General features: G+C 42.8%; 1 protein-coding gene across 2 annotated transcripts; it reads right to left on the bottom strand.

The window, feature by feature from the left end:
* Positions 1 to 1173: 1173 nt before the first annotated feature.
* On the bottom strand, positions 1174 to 17317 carry LOC120032244 (tetraspanin-33-like). 2 transcript variants are annotated; one of them, XM_038978244.1, is made up of 8 exons: positions 16926 to 17317; positions 6998 to 7055; positions 5939 to 6066; positions 5238 to 5312; positions 4078 to 4173; positions 3569 to 3697; positions 3153 to 3314; positions 1174 to 2784 (listed from the first exon to the last, which is right to left on the bottom strand). In XM_038978244.1, the coding sequence occupies exons 1-8, from the start codon at positions 17022 to 17024 to the stop codon at positions 2683 to 2685; spliced, it is 849 nt and encodes a 282-aa protein (XP_038834172.1). In that variant the 5' UTR covers positions 17025 to 17317; the 3' UTR covers positions 1174 to 2682. The 2 variants fall into 2 exon arrangements, with proteins under 2 accessions (XP_038834172.1, XP_038834173.1); XM_038978245.1 differs by lacking the exon at positions 4078 to 4173.
* Between the last annotated feature and the right edge of the window lie 109 nt (positions 17318 to 17426).

The raw sequence follows: 17426 nt of genomic DNA, 5'->3' as shown, positions 1-17426 counted from the left end.
CCACGTACATTCAAAGTAAATACTCTCTGTACCTAAGGGGAATTGGGAAAATAATTTTGACATGTAAAAATGTGTTTTTTTAATGTTAATTCTTAGGATTTTACATGGGTCAGTTCCTAGAATGAATTCCACACCCATCTGTACCGTTTAAATACAGTGCTAACCAGTAGTCTTGACCAGTAACAGTATGTTGACCCACATTTTGAGAGAAAAAAAACTGGTATGCCCAGTGGACCTAACTGGGTCGTGTTCATTAGGAACAAAACGGACTAAAACAGGACTTGTCCCATAAGAAGCGCTCAATTTAATTTTCCGTTGCGTGCTCTAATGAACACAACCCAGGTGAGGGGAAATGCCAACAGGGCTAGCCGACGGCCCAACATGGTTATGTTATGGAGAGTAACAGCATTAGTGTAAACTCCAGTGTTGCAGCGCTTGCCAATCTAAACACCAGTGCTTGTGTAAAAGGCGTTACGGAAAATAAGACTGTTTATTATAAAATCAGGCCTTTCTGTTGCGCTTTCAAATGGGGAAATCCCTTAGTAGCTCAGTGAGTAATAAACTACAATTACTTTATTGGTCTGTATGGATACCCACAATGCTTCATATCCAAACGATATGATTTATTGAAAGGAATGTATTTACAGTCAATTTAGCTTGAAATATACACTTACTGGCCAGATTATTAGGTAAACCACCCCGTTCGCGAAAATCGGTCGCTCCTACAGACAGTGAGTCGCTTGTCAATGGCTTGCTATATAAAGCATGCAGATAGGCATCCAGTTATTGTCAATTGAATGTTAGAATGGGCAAAACGAGTCACCCAAGTGATTTTGAGCGTGGTATGATCGTTGATGCCAGGTGCGCCGGTTCCAGGATCTCAGAAACGGACGGTCTCCTGGGCTTGTCTAGGGTTTACCGAGAATGGTGAGACAAACAAAAATCGTGCAAGCTAACAGGCGGCATCTCGAAACGCACAACTCGCCGGTCCTTGTCACGGATGGGCTATTGCAGCAGATGACCACACCAGGTTCCAATCCTATCAGCTAAAAACAAGAAGAAGCTGTTCCAGTGGGCACGCGATCACTAACACTGGACAACTGAGGAGTGGAAAAACATTGTCTGGTCCAACGAGTCAGGATTTGGCGTAAGCAGCATGAGTCCATGGCCCCATCCTGCCTAGTGTCAACGATACATGCTGGTGGCGGTGGTGTAATGGTGTGGGGAATGTTTTCCTGTCAAACGTTAAGTCCCTTGATACCAATAGAGCAACGTTTGAACGCCACATCTTGTAGAATCCATGCCCTGAAGAATTCAGGCTGTTCTGGAGGCAAAGGGGGGGACAACAATTTACTCTGTGTGAATGGATTTGATGTAAAACTAAATTGGAATATCCCTTAAAATGTGTAGAAATAAATTGGGTAACACTTTACTGTAAAGGCTGTAGGTGCAATGATTTATTTAAGCAATAATGCTCGAGGGGGTGTGGTATATCGCCAATATACCACGGCTAAGGGCTGTTCTTATGCAAGACGCAACGCTGAGTGCCTAGGTACAGCCCTTAGCCGTGGTATATTGGCCATATACCACAATCCCCCGAGGTACCTTATTGCTATTACAAACTGGTTACCAACATAATTGGCACAGTAAAAAGAAAGGCTTTGTCATACACGTGGTTTATGGTCTGATATACCACAGCTCTCAGCCAATCAGCGATCAAAATACCCAGTTTCTAAAACTTGTTATAGCATGCATGGCAAACTACATTTGGGAGATTTAACATAAACACCATTAGCTAATGAGCTTTATTACATTACTTGGGTTTGCTCTTCCATATTTGAGAAGTGCCGACAGAATTGTCTTGTTCTCAACCCTATGAGAGTATTAGGGGATAACTGGATGGATATAAATAACAGATCAATGTCGTAAACCGCATTGACAAAAAAGTAACTGGACAGAGTCTACATTATTTCAGCAGTGTTTGTACTCCGGTTGCTGGGTTTTTTCCCTTTTCAATAAATTACAGATCGTGCCATATTTGAGATGAGTCAAATGACGAATAGGTGTGAATGGAGGAGTTCTCCATTGGCTGTCTGGCTGGAGTACTTCCTGATTAGATGCATTCCTTTTAGCTCCCCTGGGGCACAGGGTGGGCAGAGTTTCAACATTGACCATTCCATTGGTCATAAAGTGAAAACGCTAACCATCCGGGATACTGGGTGAGCTAAAACGAAACAAGCAGACATTGACACACTGTCCAGGCATCTGGACTTTTTCGGAATCTTGGTTTCTCAGCCATTTCACATGGGTCTTGTTCCTCAGCTACATCAACCCATTCAGGAAATAAACCATTGGTTCTGGTAGCTCAGTTGGTTAGAATATATACTGAACAAAAATAGACATGCATAAGAATCAAGAACGCAGAAAGAGAGCAGACCACTTCGACGTCTCGACTCTTGTCAAATGGTGGATCATCCAACCAGAATCTTTGGCCTCAAAGCCAGTCCTTGCACCATTGAAATGATCAAGCAGCCTTGAAAATGAACAACATCTACATGAAAGCTTGAGCCCCATCCAGCAGAAGGGGGTAGAATTCCAGACTCCCACACCCCCTGGGTGACCCTGAGGTTGATGATCTAGTCCTGGTCCAGTTTGATCGGGTAGGACCTAATCATGACCAGGTTACTGCCAAGGGTCTGTACGGTGCTGCAGGTTGTAGTTCTGAAGCTCAATCTGGTCCTTTATCTGGTTGATCAGAATCTGAGACAAGAGGATCCCCACCAGCTAATGACAGAGAGAGAACACAGGAAAACAATAGAGGCTGGGTGAGCAATGAAGTGACTTTAGAGAAGTAACTTCCCGTGGTTCCTGACCCTCTCTACACTTCTAGATGATGTGCCCATAGAGTTACAATGTGAATCTAAACAGACCAGGGCTGGGGTCAAATTAAATTGAAGTCAGTCAATTCAAGAAGTAAACTGAAATTCCAATTTAACAATTAAAATAACTAAATCTACTTTCAATTACTTCTTAATAACATGAAAAGGAGAAGCTATGTATTTCTAATGTTTGATTTGAAGGAATTGAGTGACATCAATTCGAATGGACCCCAACCCTGAAATAGACTATACAAGTGTGTGTGTGATGTTTACCTGTGGGATAGCCAGACCCAGGGCGATGCCCCCTAGCATGAACAAGTTGCTGTGGATCCAGTTGACCAGCTTGTCGATGCAGCCATTGGTGTGGATGAAGGCACCAGCCTGCAGGAATGGCAGCTCCTGCATCCCCCGACCACACATTGTGTTAATGACCGCCTGCAGAGAGAGAGAGAGGCAGAGAGAGAGAGAGGCAGAGAGAGATACATTTTAATTACAATGCACGTGCACAAGAATGCACAAGCACGTACATGAGCATGCACATTGTGCTCTGTTGAAACTAAACCACACTTGACAATAAAGTGGAACATAAAATAGCACACTTAACTGTAGCCTGTCATGATTTAACCACTGTAACAAGTTGCTGGCAAGATGATTGTAATACCCCAAGGCCCCGATCTCTAACCCCTGACCTCATCTTTAGACAGCAGGCAGCAGGAGAAGGGAACAGAGCAGCGCTCTCGGCTGCGGTTGTCTGTGGTGCAGTTGAAGTACATGTTCTGAGACCAGTCGGTGTAGGTGACACCTCCACAACAGCTGAACTGAGGAGACGAGGACAAACAAGTCATTGGTAATGGTTTGTGTAGCCTGTGTAGTCAACAGCTGTCAGTCTGTATTTGTGTGAAACTCAGTGTGGTGTGTAGATGTTGTCTTTTAACTCAAGAGCTTGTGAGACACATTTCTGATTAAGACCTATACAATGAACTGAACTGTTCTTTTCAGTTGAGGACGATAGAGGAACCTAAAAGGGTCATCTCAAAACCTCGACCAAATCTGACAGAGAACCTTCAATACTGAATAAACAGTAGTGTAACTACCGTCGCTGTACAGTACTTGTTGAGTTCAACGTGTATTATTTGGGAACAACAAGTATTACAGTGAGACAGTGTTGTTTTCCAGTTCTTCGTGGTCCACTCCTCACCTCTTTCTGACCAAAATCGATGAGGTTCTGTAGGTCAATGTCATCCCTATAATGAACGATGGCATTGTTGATAATCTCACTCACTTTATTCCGTGCCTTTAGAAAATACAGAAAAGAAAGATGACATTTGCTTTAAATAATTTGTTTAGTCAATCAACTAATACATTCAATTGTACCCTGAGCAAGACAAGATTGTTCCCACAAGCAGGGGCCATTGAATTACACACATTTATTTATCCTGAGTAAATCCTGGTAATATAATACCCCCATAGTTAGAAAACAGACCTGACTTTCTTTGAGCTGCGTTCTATGTCTTTACACACATGAACACACTCGCAAGCAAGCACGCACAGTGGCACGCGCACACAAAGTATACACGTAGTACATTCCTCTGAAAACCAACAGCCTGCTGCTGGATGAATTAAATCGACCGGTGAAGTGCAGTTGAAGGCAACTAGCAGCAGAGGGCGCTCTCTGGCCACAAGTCACAGACTGGCAAACAGCCCCCCAAAAAAATACTTCCTCTTCTAAATGTACATTAGCATTTTTGTCGTCATTATCATATTTCTGACCCTTATCTTACGGTAATTACTTAAATGAACTGATATGAGCACTAACGGAGCCAATAGAACATTAGAAAGCCAACCATATTCAACAGTCACAATGTATGAAAGTCTAATCCAAAAGCATGGCTTTCGTTGGCTGCTCTTGTAAATATTGTGAATTCACGGCAAATCTTTCTCTTTTAATGATTTCTATTTTCCTCTTGTTGTATATGCTGTGTGTACGTTTCAATTACGCAGATTTTATTCTGCACAAGAACTGCCCTTTGGGGACAGTAACAATCTATTGAATTGACCTCAAAGAGAGATGTTGCACTTCTTTAACAAGAACTGGAGAAGGACAGAATATTAGGACCTGGTCAAGGTATAATGACCTAGCTAGAGGCAGAGGAGACGGGACGTGTGGGAATGAGTTCCCAGAGTAAAATTCTTAGGGGGAACCGACATGTACAGTTTATTATGGGTAATAAAATGCTGCATGATACAACCAATATAAATAATTCCCACAGTGATACCCCCATAATTCCCAGTGATACCCCCATAATTCTCATAGTGATACTCTGATAATTCTATCCTTTCCTAGTGGAGATACAGTACCTTATCTGAGAAGACGAAGCCCAGGACACCTGCAGCTAGCTGCAGCAGAAAGATGATAGTCAGGAAGATGCAGAACTGGAGTAAATAAGGAAGGAAGGAAGGCAGGAAGGAAAGAAAGAAAGAAAGAAAGAAAGGAAAAAGAGAGAGCGAGAAAGAAAGAGAGAGAGAGAGGAAGAGTTAATCATTTGTTCAGTCTGAGGGCATGTCACTCAAGTCTTATGGATAAGAATGTATTAGCCTGGTAATCTTTCAGGGGTCAAAACCCCCCATCAGCAGATACTTTAGTCCTCCTCAGGTTCTCATACTAGGCTATTCAAATGATAGAGCACAACACAGCTGATAATTGGCAGTGGTCCAATTCCAATATTGTTAGAATGCATCCTTCCAGCCTGCCTTCCTTGAGGTAGAGAGCACTGATTCATACGTTTGGCTACGTGAAAGCACCATTTCTATCTTATTGCCTTCACCCACCAATCCTTAACAGATCACTGATTTCTTCAAGGAAGGTAGGTAGGCATGAAGGTTTTATTTATCAAATATTTACAAGTCTGCATTGTGGGGAATAGGTTCGTAAGTAAGCATTTCACGGTGAAGTCTACACCTGTTCTGTGTATTCTGTGAATGTGACCAATAACATTTGATTTGATTTTGATTTGAGGATGCTCTTTTAAAAAGAGTTAGAAGTGGGCTAGACCACTGACTGTCTGTAGGAGGCAGATGTTCTCTCTGAGGGAGCCCACACAGCCACAGAAGGTGATGAAGAACATGAGCACCCCCACGATCAGCAGCAGGATGGCAGGGTCCACCGCTAGACAGGCCATGGCTGCCTCTGGGAGAGGGAGAAAGAGAGGGAGAGAAGGGACAGAGAGCAAGTGAAAGAATCATGTACCGGAGAGAGTGGAGAGAGAGAGTATACATGGCGCCAAAGAGTGAGAGAGAGTATACGTGGCGCTAAAGAGAGGGAGAGAGTGGAGAGAGAGAGTATACGTGGCGCCAAAGAGTGAGAGAGAGTATACGTGGCGCTAAAGAGAGGGAGAGAGTGGAGAGAGAGAGTATACGTGGCGCTAAAGAGAGGGAGAGAGTGGAGAGAGAGAGTATACGTGGCGCCAAAGAGTGAGAGAGAGTATATGTGGCGCCAAAGAGAGGGAGAGAGTATACGTGGCGCCAAAGAGTGTGAGAGAGAGAGAGGGAGAGAGTATACGTGGCGCCAAATAGTGAGAGAGAGGGAGAGAGTATACGTGGCGCCAAAGAGTGAGAGAGGGAGAGAAAGGGAGAGAGTATACGTGGCGCCAAAGAGTGAGAGAGAGAGCTTGATTTGTTTACAATGACTGAAGTTGGTTCTTATCTTAGAAGGAATTACAAACATAGTGGGGATATTCATCAAACCTTAGAAGAAGTTGTGAGCCGTTTGCATATTTGACATTCTTCCTAACAGAGGGACCTTTGGAACCACATAAACAAAATGACATACTCTATAAACGTCCTGTACTGCCTTGGCATTTCTGCCTTGGTGCTGCGACCAGGGTCGTGTTCATAAAGGCACAAAACAGGAGAAATGGAGTGAAACAGGATGGGATGAGACTACCTGGTCCAATAAGAAACTCATTTTCGTTTTCCGTTTAAAAACGTTTAGCTACAGTATGGTGCATGACCTAGGCCTATTGAACTCAGTATGAAAGCACCACTAGAATGCCATACAAACAGCTCTGGAAATTCACACTGAATGTATGCATCGATTGAGTCAATGGAGGATCACTTACCGGCATGTTTCATCATCCTCGCGTAAATGCCAATAGACATCAACACCAATGAGATCATCTGATAAAATGAAAAGAAAAAAGTCACAATGTTATTTTTCTTGTTGTAACTAGGCATATGGAGTAGAACGATATGAGAGTAGACTAAATATGAACCTGGACATAGTGTCTTTGTGAAAGTATAACACAGGAGAAAGACAGTCTCAAAGGAGGAGAACAGGAGGGATTTAAACAGTCCAAAGCAGATGTTTTTATCTCAATATCAAATCATTCATTACCTTACTGTGATTGTTTGTTTTTGACCATTTTAATTGAAAACAAAAATACCTCTTGGCAAATAGCAATTTCTCAATCAAAAATGTTTCTAGGATTGTCTGGGAGTTGTCTGAGTGGGGAGGGGAAAACTGAAAACTAGCTGTTATTGGCAGAGAGGTTTGGAATTATTTTTTTATTGGTCTATTACCAAATGTACTACCTGGTGATGTCACAGGCAGGCCAAAAGTACATTTTCAAACAGCTCTTACAGTAAAAGGGCATTATCATATTCACAATATTATTCCAACCTCAGTGTGGAAATGTATATAAAACAGTAAGGAGGTATGTGAGAAACAGCTCACTCTGGAAATGGAACTCTTCTCCTTTAAGAGCAGACCATCATTATAACTCTATGGAGCAGATACACACACAGCCAGGCAGGCAGGAGCTAGGGGATGTCACTCTGCTGAAGTGAAATTTAACATTCGACTACAGAAACTTTAAGCTGCTTTTCAGAACCAGAATCTTCCCCCTGGAGACCTCTGAATTGTATAAAACATTACATTTTTGTTTCCGTCTGATTCTGAGGAGAGAGAAAATACCCATCCACACAGCAGAGAGTGGAGAGAGAGAGGTTACTGTAGCAGGTGAGGATAAGTCATCTTCCTGCTATACACATCCTGCTATTAATCCTTTCTGGTTAAAGTCGGATTTTACCTTTAAACTACAGTTGTGGCCAAAAGTTGAGAGAATGACACAAATATTAATTTTCACAAAGTTTGCTGCTTCAGTGTCTTTAGATATTTTTGTCAGATGTTACTATGGAATACTGAAGTATAATTACAAGCATTTCATAAGTGTCAAAGTCTTTTATTGAAGTTGATGAAGTTGATGCAAAGAGTCAATTTGTATTTGCAGTGTTTTTGCAGTGACCCTTCTTTTTCAAGACCTCTGCAATCCGCCCTGGCATGCTGTCAATTAACTTCTGGGCCACATCCTGACTGATGGCAGCCCATTCTTGCATAATCAATGCTTGGAGTTTGTCAGAATTTGAGGGTTTTTGTTTGTCCACCCTCCTCTTGAGGATTGACCACAAGTTCTCAATGGGATTAAGGTCTGGGGAGTTTCCTGGCCATGGACCCAAAATATCGATGTTTTGTTCCCCGAGCCACTTCGTTTTGCCTTATGGCAAGGTGCTCCATCATGCTGGAAAAGCCATTGTTCGTCACCAAACTGTTCCTGAATGGTTGGGAGAAGTTGCTCTCTGAGGATGTTTTGGTACCATTCTTTATTCATGGCTGTGTTCTTAGGCAAAATTGTGAGTGAGCCCATTCCCTTGGCTGAGAAGCAACCCCACACATGAATGGTCTCAAGATGCTTTACTATTGGCATGACACAGGACTGATGGTAGCGCTCACCTTGTCTTCTCCGGACAAGCTTTTTTTCCCGGATGCCCCAAACAATCGGAAAGGGGATTCATCAGAGAAAATGACTTTACCCCAGTCCTCAGCAGTCCAATCCCTGTACCTTTTGCAGAATATCAGTCTGTCCCTGATGTTTTTCCTGGAGAGAAGTGGCTTCTTTGCTGCCCTTCTTAACCCCAGGCCATCCTCCAAAAGTCTTCGCCTCACTGTGCGTGCAGATGCACTCACACCTGCCTGCTGCCATTCCTGAGCAAGCTCTGTACTGGTGGTGCCCCGATCCCGCAGCTGAATCAATTTTTGGAGACTGTCCTGGCGCTTGCTGGACTTTCTTGGGCGCCCTGAAGCCTTCTTCACAACAATTGAACCGCTCTCCTTGAAGTTCTTGATGATCTGATAAATGGTTGATTTAGGTGCAATCTTACTGGTAGCAATATCCTTGCCTGTGAAGCCCTTTTTGTGCAAAGCAATGATGACGGCACATGTTTCCTCGCAGGTAACCATGATTGACAGAGGAAGAACAATGATTCCAAGCACCACCCTCCTTTTGAAGCTTCCTGTCTGTTATTCGAACTCAATCAGCATGACAGAGTGATCTCCAGCCTTGTCCTCGTCAACACTCACACCTGTGTTAACGAGAGAATCACTGACATGATGTCAGCTGGTCCTTTTGTGGCAGGGCTGAAATGCATTGGAAATGTTTTTTGGGGATTCAGTTCATTTGCATGGCAAAGAGGGATTTTGCAATTAATTGCAATTCATCTGATCACTCTTCATAACATTCTGGAGTACATGTAAATTCCCATCATACAAACTGAGGCAGCAGACTTTGTGAAAATTAATATTTTTGTCATTCTCAAAACTTTTGGCCACTACTGTACATTAAAAAGGGTTAAAATAAGCCCTGATAAGTAGCTCTACAGTGAAATTCAGTAAAAGTATGAAGGCTTTAGAATGAAGAACTGACTTATTCAAATTAAGATTAGCTCTCATCTTCCTTGACTCATCCAGGAAGTCAGTTCATGGCTATATTTTATTGTGTTCCAGAAATGGTGTCCCCCAGTAGTCTGCTGTCTGAAGAGCAGTTCCTGTGTTCCATCTGTCTGGATGTGTTCACTGACCCTGTCACCACTTCATGTGGACACACCTTCTGCATGGCCTATATCAGTGGATACTGGAATACCACTGACCTGTGACAGTGTCCAATGTGTAAGCAGAAGTTTTACACCAGACCAGAGCTTTGCGTCAATACTTTCATAGCTGAGATGGCTGTTCAGTTTAGAAAGTCTGTTCAAGGGGAAGTTCCCAGCAACCCAGGCCAGCAGCCTGCCGAGCCTGGAGAAGTGTCCTGTGACGTCTGCACTGGGAAAAAGCTCAAGGCACTCAAGTCCTGCTTGGAGTGTCTGACCTCCTACTGTGAGACTCACCTGCAGCCTCATCAGATAGCCCCAGCACTGAAGAGACACAAACTGATCAACCCTGTGGAGAACCTGGAAGACATGATGTGTAAGAAGCACAACACACTCATGGAGCTGTTCTGTAGGACTGACCAGACGTGTGTGTGTGTCAGTTCTGAACAGAGACTGACCACAGGACTCACCACACCGTCCCTCTCGAGGAAGAGTTTGGGGAGAGGAAGGCTCAGCTGAGGAAGACGGAGTCACAAGTGCAGCAAATGATCCGGGAGCGACTGCAGAAGATCAATGATATCAAAACGCTCAGTGGAGGTCAGCAAGAAAGACGCAAATGGAGAAATAGCAGATGTGCAGTTCTTCACTGCTCTGGTGGAGTCCATTGAAAGAAGCCAGGCTGAGCTCATTGGGGTGATTGAGAAGAAGCAGAAAGCAGCAGAGGCGGGCTGAAGGGCTCATTAAAGAGCTGGAGCAGGAAATCACTGAGTTAAAGAGGAGAGGCACTGAGCTAGAGCATATTTCACACACTGAGGACCACCTTCATCTAGTCCAGAGCTTCCCATCCCTGTGCACCCCATGAACACCAGGGACTGGACTAAGATCAGTGTTTACTGTGATCTGTGTGTGGGGAACTTAAGGAGAGCTGTGTCTCAGCTGGAGGTTACCGTTACCAAGGAGATGGAGAAGTTGTGTGATGCTGAGATGAAGGTCCAGCAATGGGGAGTGGATGTGACTCTGGACCCTGATACAAGACATCGCTATCTTGTTCTGTCTGAGGACGGGAAAAAAGTGAGAGATGGATACAGGCAACATACTCTCTAATATGACCTGGAAAGAAATTGGAATATTCCCAGTGTCATGGGAAAGGAGGGCTTCTCCTCAGGAAGATTCTACTACGAGGTGCAGGTTGAGGGAAAAACTACTAGGTTTTGGGAGTAATTAAAGAGTCCACAAACAGAGCCCTCCTGTTACGGTACCCTGAAAATGGATTCTGGAATGCACGACTCCTAGGTGATTGGGTCTGTCCTATTGGTTGCACCGCAATCTGCCTTAAGAAGAAGCTCAGGAGAGTGGGGGTGTTTGTGGATTTTGAGGAGGGTCAGGTCTCCTTTTATGATGTGGAGAACAAGTCTCATATCTTCTTTCATTGGCAACGCTTTCACTGAGAAACTATATCCATACTTCAACCCTGGTTGTTATGGTGGTGACAACTCAGCCCCATTGGTCATCTCTCCTGTCAATCACACAGATTGACAATGAAATGGGAACACATTGATTATCAGTTAACACCCTGCAGAGGTGCTGTCGGCCTACGAGTCCTGAACTGTTCATGATTCTTAACTCAACCATTGTGGTGACTTGAACTCAGTCTTGATCACTAGTAACTTAAGCCTTCTTCACATTGCAGGCCTTAAATGCTCAAATCAGTTTTATTTTCCAAATCCATTTAGGAATAGTGACTGTCCAAACAGCAAGTTACAAGTGACCAAATCAGATGTGTGTGTGTGTGTTAAGACTGCAGTCATTTGCTGACAAGGCTATGCTAGTTGTTATAGTAACGATGGGTGTGTGCACAGTGGCATAGGCTGATTGGTGGTGTGGTGCTCGTGCTTCCTAGCACTCAGAAGTTATGTAGCAGGCTAAGGTGACGACTCCTGCCATGGACGTTTCCTAGTTGCTTTGAATGTTCAAAATCATAGTGCAAGGACACTTTTAAAGCCTCAAAATGATAAGATGATCCAACTTTCAAAAGGAGTCCTTTTTGGCCACAGCAGTTAACTAGCTAGTTGGATAGCTTTCTAGCACATTCACTAATGGGTTTGTAAACAATTAACTAGCTAGTTGGCTACCACATGATCTTGTCAAACTGTCAACAGAGTAGCTAGCAAGCAACACAATATGCCAAATAACAGTCTAAAAACCACTTGATAATTCAGATTTGACCATTCAGACACAAATCTGATTCCTGGCCATGTGACGTATCAGACTTCAAACCACCTATGAAGGTAGTTTGAAATGTGGCTTGAAATATCCTATTCCATGTGCTTTTTGGCTGTTCGGACTGCAGGAAAAATAACAGATGACAATGGGATATGCAACAACAACAAAAAGGATTTGAGTCACTTCCACCTGCCATGTGAACCAGGCTTTAGTTGTTCATTAAAGTTTCTCTCCTTCCCATAATTCAACATGCTATCTACAACTCTTGTATTACCTAACAAGCCTTATTAATATACACTGAACAAAAATATAAAACCTAACATGCAAAGTGTTGGTCCCATGTTTTATGAGCCGAAATAAATGTTCCATATGCACAAAAAGCTTTTCTTTCAAATTCTATGCACAAATTTGCTTACATCCCTGTTAGTGAGCATTTCTCCTTTGCCAAGATAATCCATCCACCTGCCAGGTGTGGCATATCAATAATATGATCATAGAGCATGATCATTACACAGGTGCACCTTGTGTTGGGGACAATAATGTGCAGTTTTGTCACACAACACAATGCCACAGATGTCTCAAGTTTTGAGGGAGCGTGCAATTGGTATGCCGACTACAGGAAAGTCCACCAGAGCTGTTGCCAGAGAAATTAATGTTAATTTCTCTACCATAAGCCGCCTCCGTTGTTTTAGAGAATTTGGCAGTACATCCAACCAGCCTCACAACCTTAGACCACATGTATGGCGTAGTGTGGGCGAGCAGTTTGCCGATGTCAATGTTATGAACAAAGTGCCCAATGGTGGCGGTGGGGTTATGGTATCGGCAGGCATAAGCTACAGACAATAAGAACAATTTCATTGATTCAATGGCAATTTGAATGCACAGAGTTACCGTGACGAGATCCTAAGGCCCAGTTTATATTTTTGTTCAGTATACTAAGCTAGCTATTTTTCTTTACGCTATGAACTGTAGCTTGAAAGATTGTCGGAGCACAAGCTTTAGCATAAGCAAGGAACTTGTGACTCAACTCCAACGCTAGTGACTTGGGACTCTAGTGGGACTTGAGGTTTAGTCACTTGACTACAACACTAGCAATGTGTATGTAACTTAAAACTTAAACAAAAACAATTCAGTGCATGTCAGAACAGAACAGAACCATTGCAAAGTGGGTGTGCTGTAGTATTTACACTAGTTTTAGTCAGAGTGAGTAAAAGTGGCATACAATGTAAAACTAAATTGGATTCTCAAATATACAGTTTGGCACACTGAGAATCATATAACGGAACCAACAAACAACGTTCAACTAGTGACTTTATCCATAATAGGCTGATAGTTCACAGTTCAGAACTAGTGAGTTGGGATATGTTCTGTTCTATAGAGTTCGTTCTCGTTTGACTAAATAAACAACTTGGCAGCGATCAGAGGGCTTTTCTTATAATGGCCCTTTCACTTTTTACTCCAACCTGCAGCTTCACCAACATAACAAGGAGCACACAGCAACCCCTCTCCCACTCCAGTATCCAGTTACCACACCTTGCACTTTGGAGGGAAAAGCCTAGTCTGTCCTCCGAGTAAGGACTAGTCTTCCTCTGCACAAAGGAGGCTAAATGGATAGTTTACAAAAACACTGTTGTTATGTATGCAAAGATAGAGAATAAACTCTTGAGCCATCTATCCAGTCATTAGTTTGAGTTGAGCGATTCATTGGTTGTGGTGTAAATTCTGCCCTCTAAGTTATTTAGGGAAAATGGAAACAGAAAATGAGTGGCCTTCCTACAGCTCTGTACCTCAAATGGAATTACCATGTGGTCACTAGAGATAGATATCTTCCTTGGTGGTTTGTTCAGATAACCTCTCACACCATAGTTCACATTTGTAGCAATACTGATGACTCCCTCGCTTTTAACAGTCTACGCAGGGTGTTAGATGTGTCCTTCCAGACACATTCTCCAGCTAGCCAGGGGGGGTGAAAAACTACGTCAAAAATGCATTCCTCACAGCCAGAGATGCACGTTTTTACAAGATCTTATCCTGTTTGCACAAGGCCGAAGAGTAGCTCTTGCTTGTGGTACGTTGTGAGGGACTGGACTGTAACAATCAGGAGTTTGTTTTTAGGACGTCCATGTTCAAACTTGTAAAACAATGTAGAAGTGGCCAGGGGTGGAGATGGGGGGGAAACCTGGTTCCGTCCGCATTCTGGGAGTGAAATCATTTTGACATGTAAAAAATTGTTTATGGTGAATGAAATTATTTTACATTAGTGTGTTCCTGAGTTACTCTTTTTCCATGTCCACTTCTGCAGGTGACCCATGTGGTAAATTTAGCAGATGTAATGATACCATTATCATACATAATGAAGAATAAAACCTGAAAGGAAAGTATTTTGAGGGCACATCCGGGTGTGGACACACTGACACTGTAGCCTACATGTTGTTTTGCACATAGCTAACCTCAAGCCCTGTCATTTCCTGTTTATGAATCTGTCTTTATCTGCTATGCATAGGAAGGACTAGCTCTGGTCTCGTTGCACAACCAGAAAGAGTTGCCTCTGCTAGTTAATTAACTCCTCTCTGTTAGTAGAGGAAGAACCTACTAAACAACCTGGACAAGAGCTACGGTGTTAGTAGAGGAACGTGTACTAACACCCTGGACCAGAGCTAAGGTCTTAGTAGAGGAATGCCTACTAAACACCCTGGACCAGAGCTAAGGTGTTAGTAGAGGAATACATACTAACACCCTGGACCAGAGCTAAGGTGTTAGTAGAGGAACGCCTACTAAACACCCTGGACCAGAGCTAAGGTGTTAGTAGAGGAATACGTACTAACACCCTGGACCAGAGCTAAGGTGTTAGTAGAGGAATACGTACTAACACCCTGGACCAGAGCTAAGGTAGGCAAACGTTTATGCTAGGTTTCCGCTAGTTATGGAATGTAAACACAGCAGAACAGGACATAAATCCACGTCAAAACCTATTAACACTGCAAAGCAGTACGGACTAAAACCCAACACTGGAAATCCCAGTCTGCAATAACAAGGCTGCTTGTTCTTGCATCTTAGTCAGAAATCCCCTTAAGTGTTGAACAGTGAGTGAAAGTTACGGTTCCCCCAAGCACCTGACAGTAGGCTGACACATCTATACTATCAATTTGCATAGTTTGCAAACTTCTGCTTCCAGAGTTGTTAATGTTTAACAGCTGGCTGCCTTTTTATAGTTGTTATAGATATTCTGTACTCAAGGACAACGTTTGGGGAAGTAGCTAGATGTCATGAGATCAGGAGCATTCAGAGTGGCACATTTTTCCCCAGATGTTTTTCTATTGAACAGATCGTGAGAGATGATGGCAGTGGGGAAAGAGAGAGCGAGAGGTTGTATCAAAGGGCACTAGGCCAGATTCTAGCCTTTGCCGACACTATAGACATGTGTGCCTACACTGACAGCCAAGGCATGGGATGATTGCCTATGCTGTGTGATGTTAAAGCAGGGCCCATATCAAAGGTATGAACTCAATACAGAACGCCAAGCCTGGATATTTCAAAGAGCTCCTAATGTGTCATAGGTCGCTCAGAACAGCGCTGACACTAGTGTCATCACCATCAAAGGCACATCAGTGCTTGGTGACACAGTGATTGGGGGGGAAAGGAGGATGGGGTCCTCCTCACATATTTTGATACAAACTGTGACAAGGAAAGCTCATTCAAAAGGGAAAAAATGGGGCCAAGATTAGTTTCTGATAGTCAAACATGCAAAATGCAACTGTAACAAGCATTTGATGAGGTCTAGCAACAACAAAAAAGATAAGAGCAAATAGCACTCTCACAGATAACTGTTTCAACAGCTTTCTAGGATGTGATTGAAGTATCTAAAAGGCATATTTGATACGCTCATTTGACTGCTAAACAGATTTGGAGAGGAGAGTGCATGGGCCCCCTTTTCACAGAACCCCATGTTGCACCATCAGCATATGAATAAATGAAACTTTGCGTTGCTTGGCAACAGCTTGGTTAAAAAAGGAGTTGTGACAGTGGACTGGCATATACAGAGCAGTGTATAATGGAGTTTTGTTTACTGCTCCTATTGGTTTTCACATTATTATTGAAATGAGAGTCTGGATCCCCTCTATATAAAGACTATTAATTTAGGTCTAAACGTATTCTAGCAGCCAACGTCTATCAAGACTAGGTCCATTATTAATGGAGTAAAATTGGTTATTTAAACACAAATGAGTTCCAAAACAAGGTGACACTTTGACCAATGAGAGAGCTGCAAGGTATGTGCAGGCATTCCTTAGCATGCCTGTAGCTCCATTCCTCACCACTATCACAGCTGTGATGTTGTAGCTGCTGTTTAAACATGTTCATCAGCAAATAAGCACTCCTTTAGTATGACACTAGTAGGAGTCATTGGTGTCAAACATGAAGCAGAATACAACCTCTACATCTCGATCATGTACTCCTTTGAATAGGCAATATTGGTTATTTTCCAAGGTTAAGGATTGATTATGATTGTTTTGTAGCATAGAAGCAAAGGCATAAAAACATTGCTAAATGTTTCATCCTATTGAATATGTTGCCTGAAGGCCAATGGTTAGAAAAACCAGCCCAGTGAACGGTCATTAGGGGAGGGGGGGGCTTTTGATATCATACATGATTGTATCACATAACTATTTTGTGGGGCTTAGAAAGAATGTGTCTTCTTAGTGAGGCGGATTTTCTCATGCATTCACACAGTAATAAACTAACAGCCTAAATCAATGATTAACCAGTCTTCACAGCAAATTTGTACAATGAAAATTTGTACAATGAAAATGTGTGCGTAAACTTAAATTAGGCAGAGTGAGGTGCACAGATTACGCAAAATCAGCAGACAAAGCCAGCAGAAATCTAAACATATTAAATACTTACCCAAAATATTAAGTTAAAAAGGAAAAGTAGATATTTGACAACTGGGCTGACAAAGCTGAACTCTTTATCGTAAGTCGCCAGCGCGGCTCTTTTCCCCATGGTTAAAAATCAGAATTCCCAATCCGTGCGTAAATGTAGGCTATCACCTTCCTTGGTCTTTCCGCAATAGTCCAGGTATATCAACGCATTTATACGTGCGTTTATAGCTACTTTTAATTTACGGAGTAAAGTACAGTAGCCTAAGTTGTAGGGCGAGTCACTTCTCACACTCGGTGGTGCTGGATTCCTATTACATTTCCTTATTCAGACAAGTCTAGAGAAAATAGGCTACATACACAACAGAGACACGAGCAAAAGCCTACAGCCGCAGCGCAATCTTGGGTTTGTAAAGAGGGCGTCTTTCTCTGTATTGTGCGACGTGGGTCACCTGTTTCAAAGTTGATAGTGCTACTGTGATTAATGATTGACGGATGTAGCCGAATGCGTAACTTTGAATTGGTT

The sequence above is a fragment of the Salvelinus namaycush genome, chromosome 38, assembly GCF_016432855.1.
Source record: "Salvelinus namaycush isolate Seneca chromosome 38, SaNama_1.0, whole genome shotgun sequence".
Lineage (NCBI taxonomy): Eukaryota > Metazoa > Chordata > Actinopteri > Salmoniformes > Salmonidae > Salvelinus > Salvelinus namaycush.
Note: the sequence above shows the minus strand (reverse complement) of the source record. Positions and strands in the feature narration are given on the sequence as shown.

Bases quoted from the DNA above. Each gene is read 5' to 3' on its own strand.
- LOC120032244 (XM_038978244.1), bottom strand. From the start codon at position 17,024: ATGGGGAAAAGAGCCGCGCTGGCGACTTACGATAAAGAGTTCAGCTTT. The intron at 6,067-6,997 runs GTAAGTGATCCT...TCCCTCTCCCAG, and splicing joins GAGGATGATGAAACATGCCG to AGGCAGCCATGGCCTGTCTA. The intron at 3,315-3,568 runs GTCAGGGGTTAG...CTCTCTCTGCAG, and splicing joins GCCTGCTGTCTAAAGATGAG to GCGGTCATTAACACAATGTG.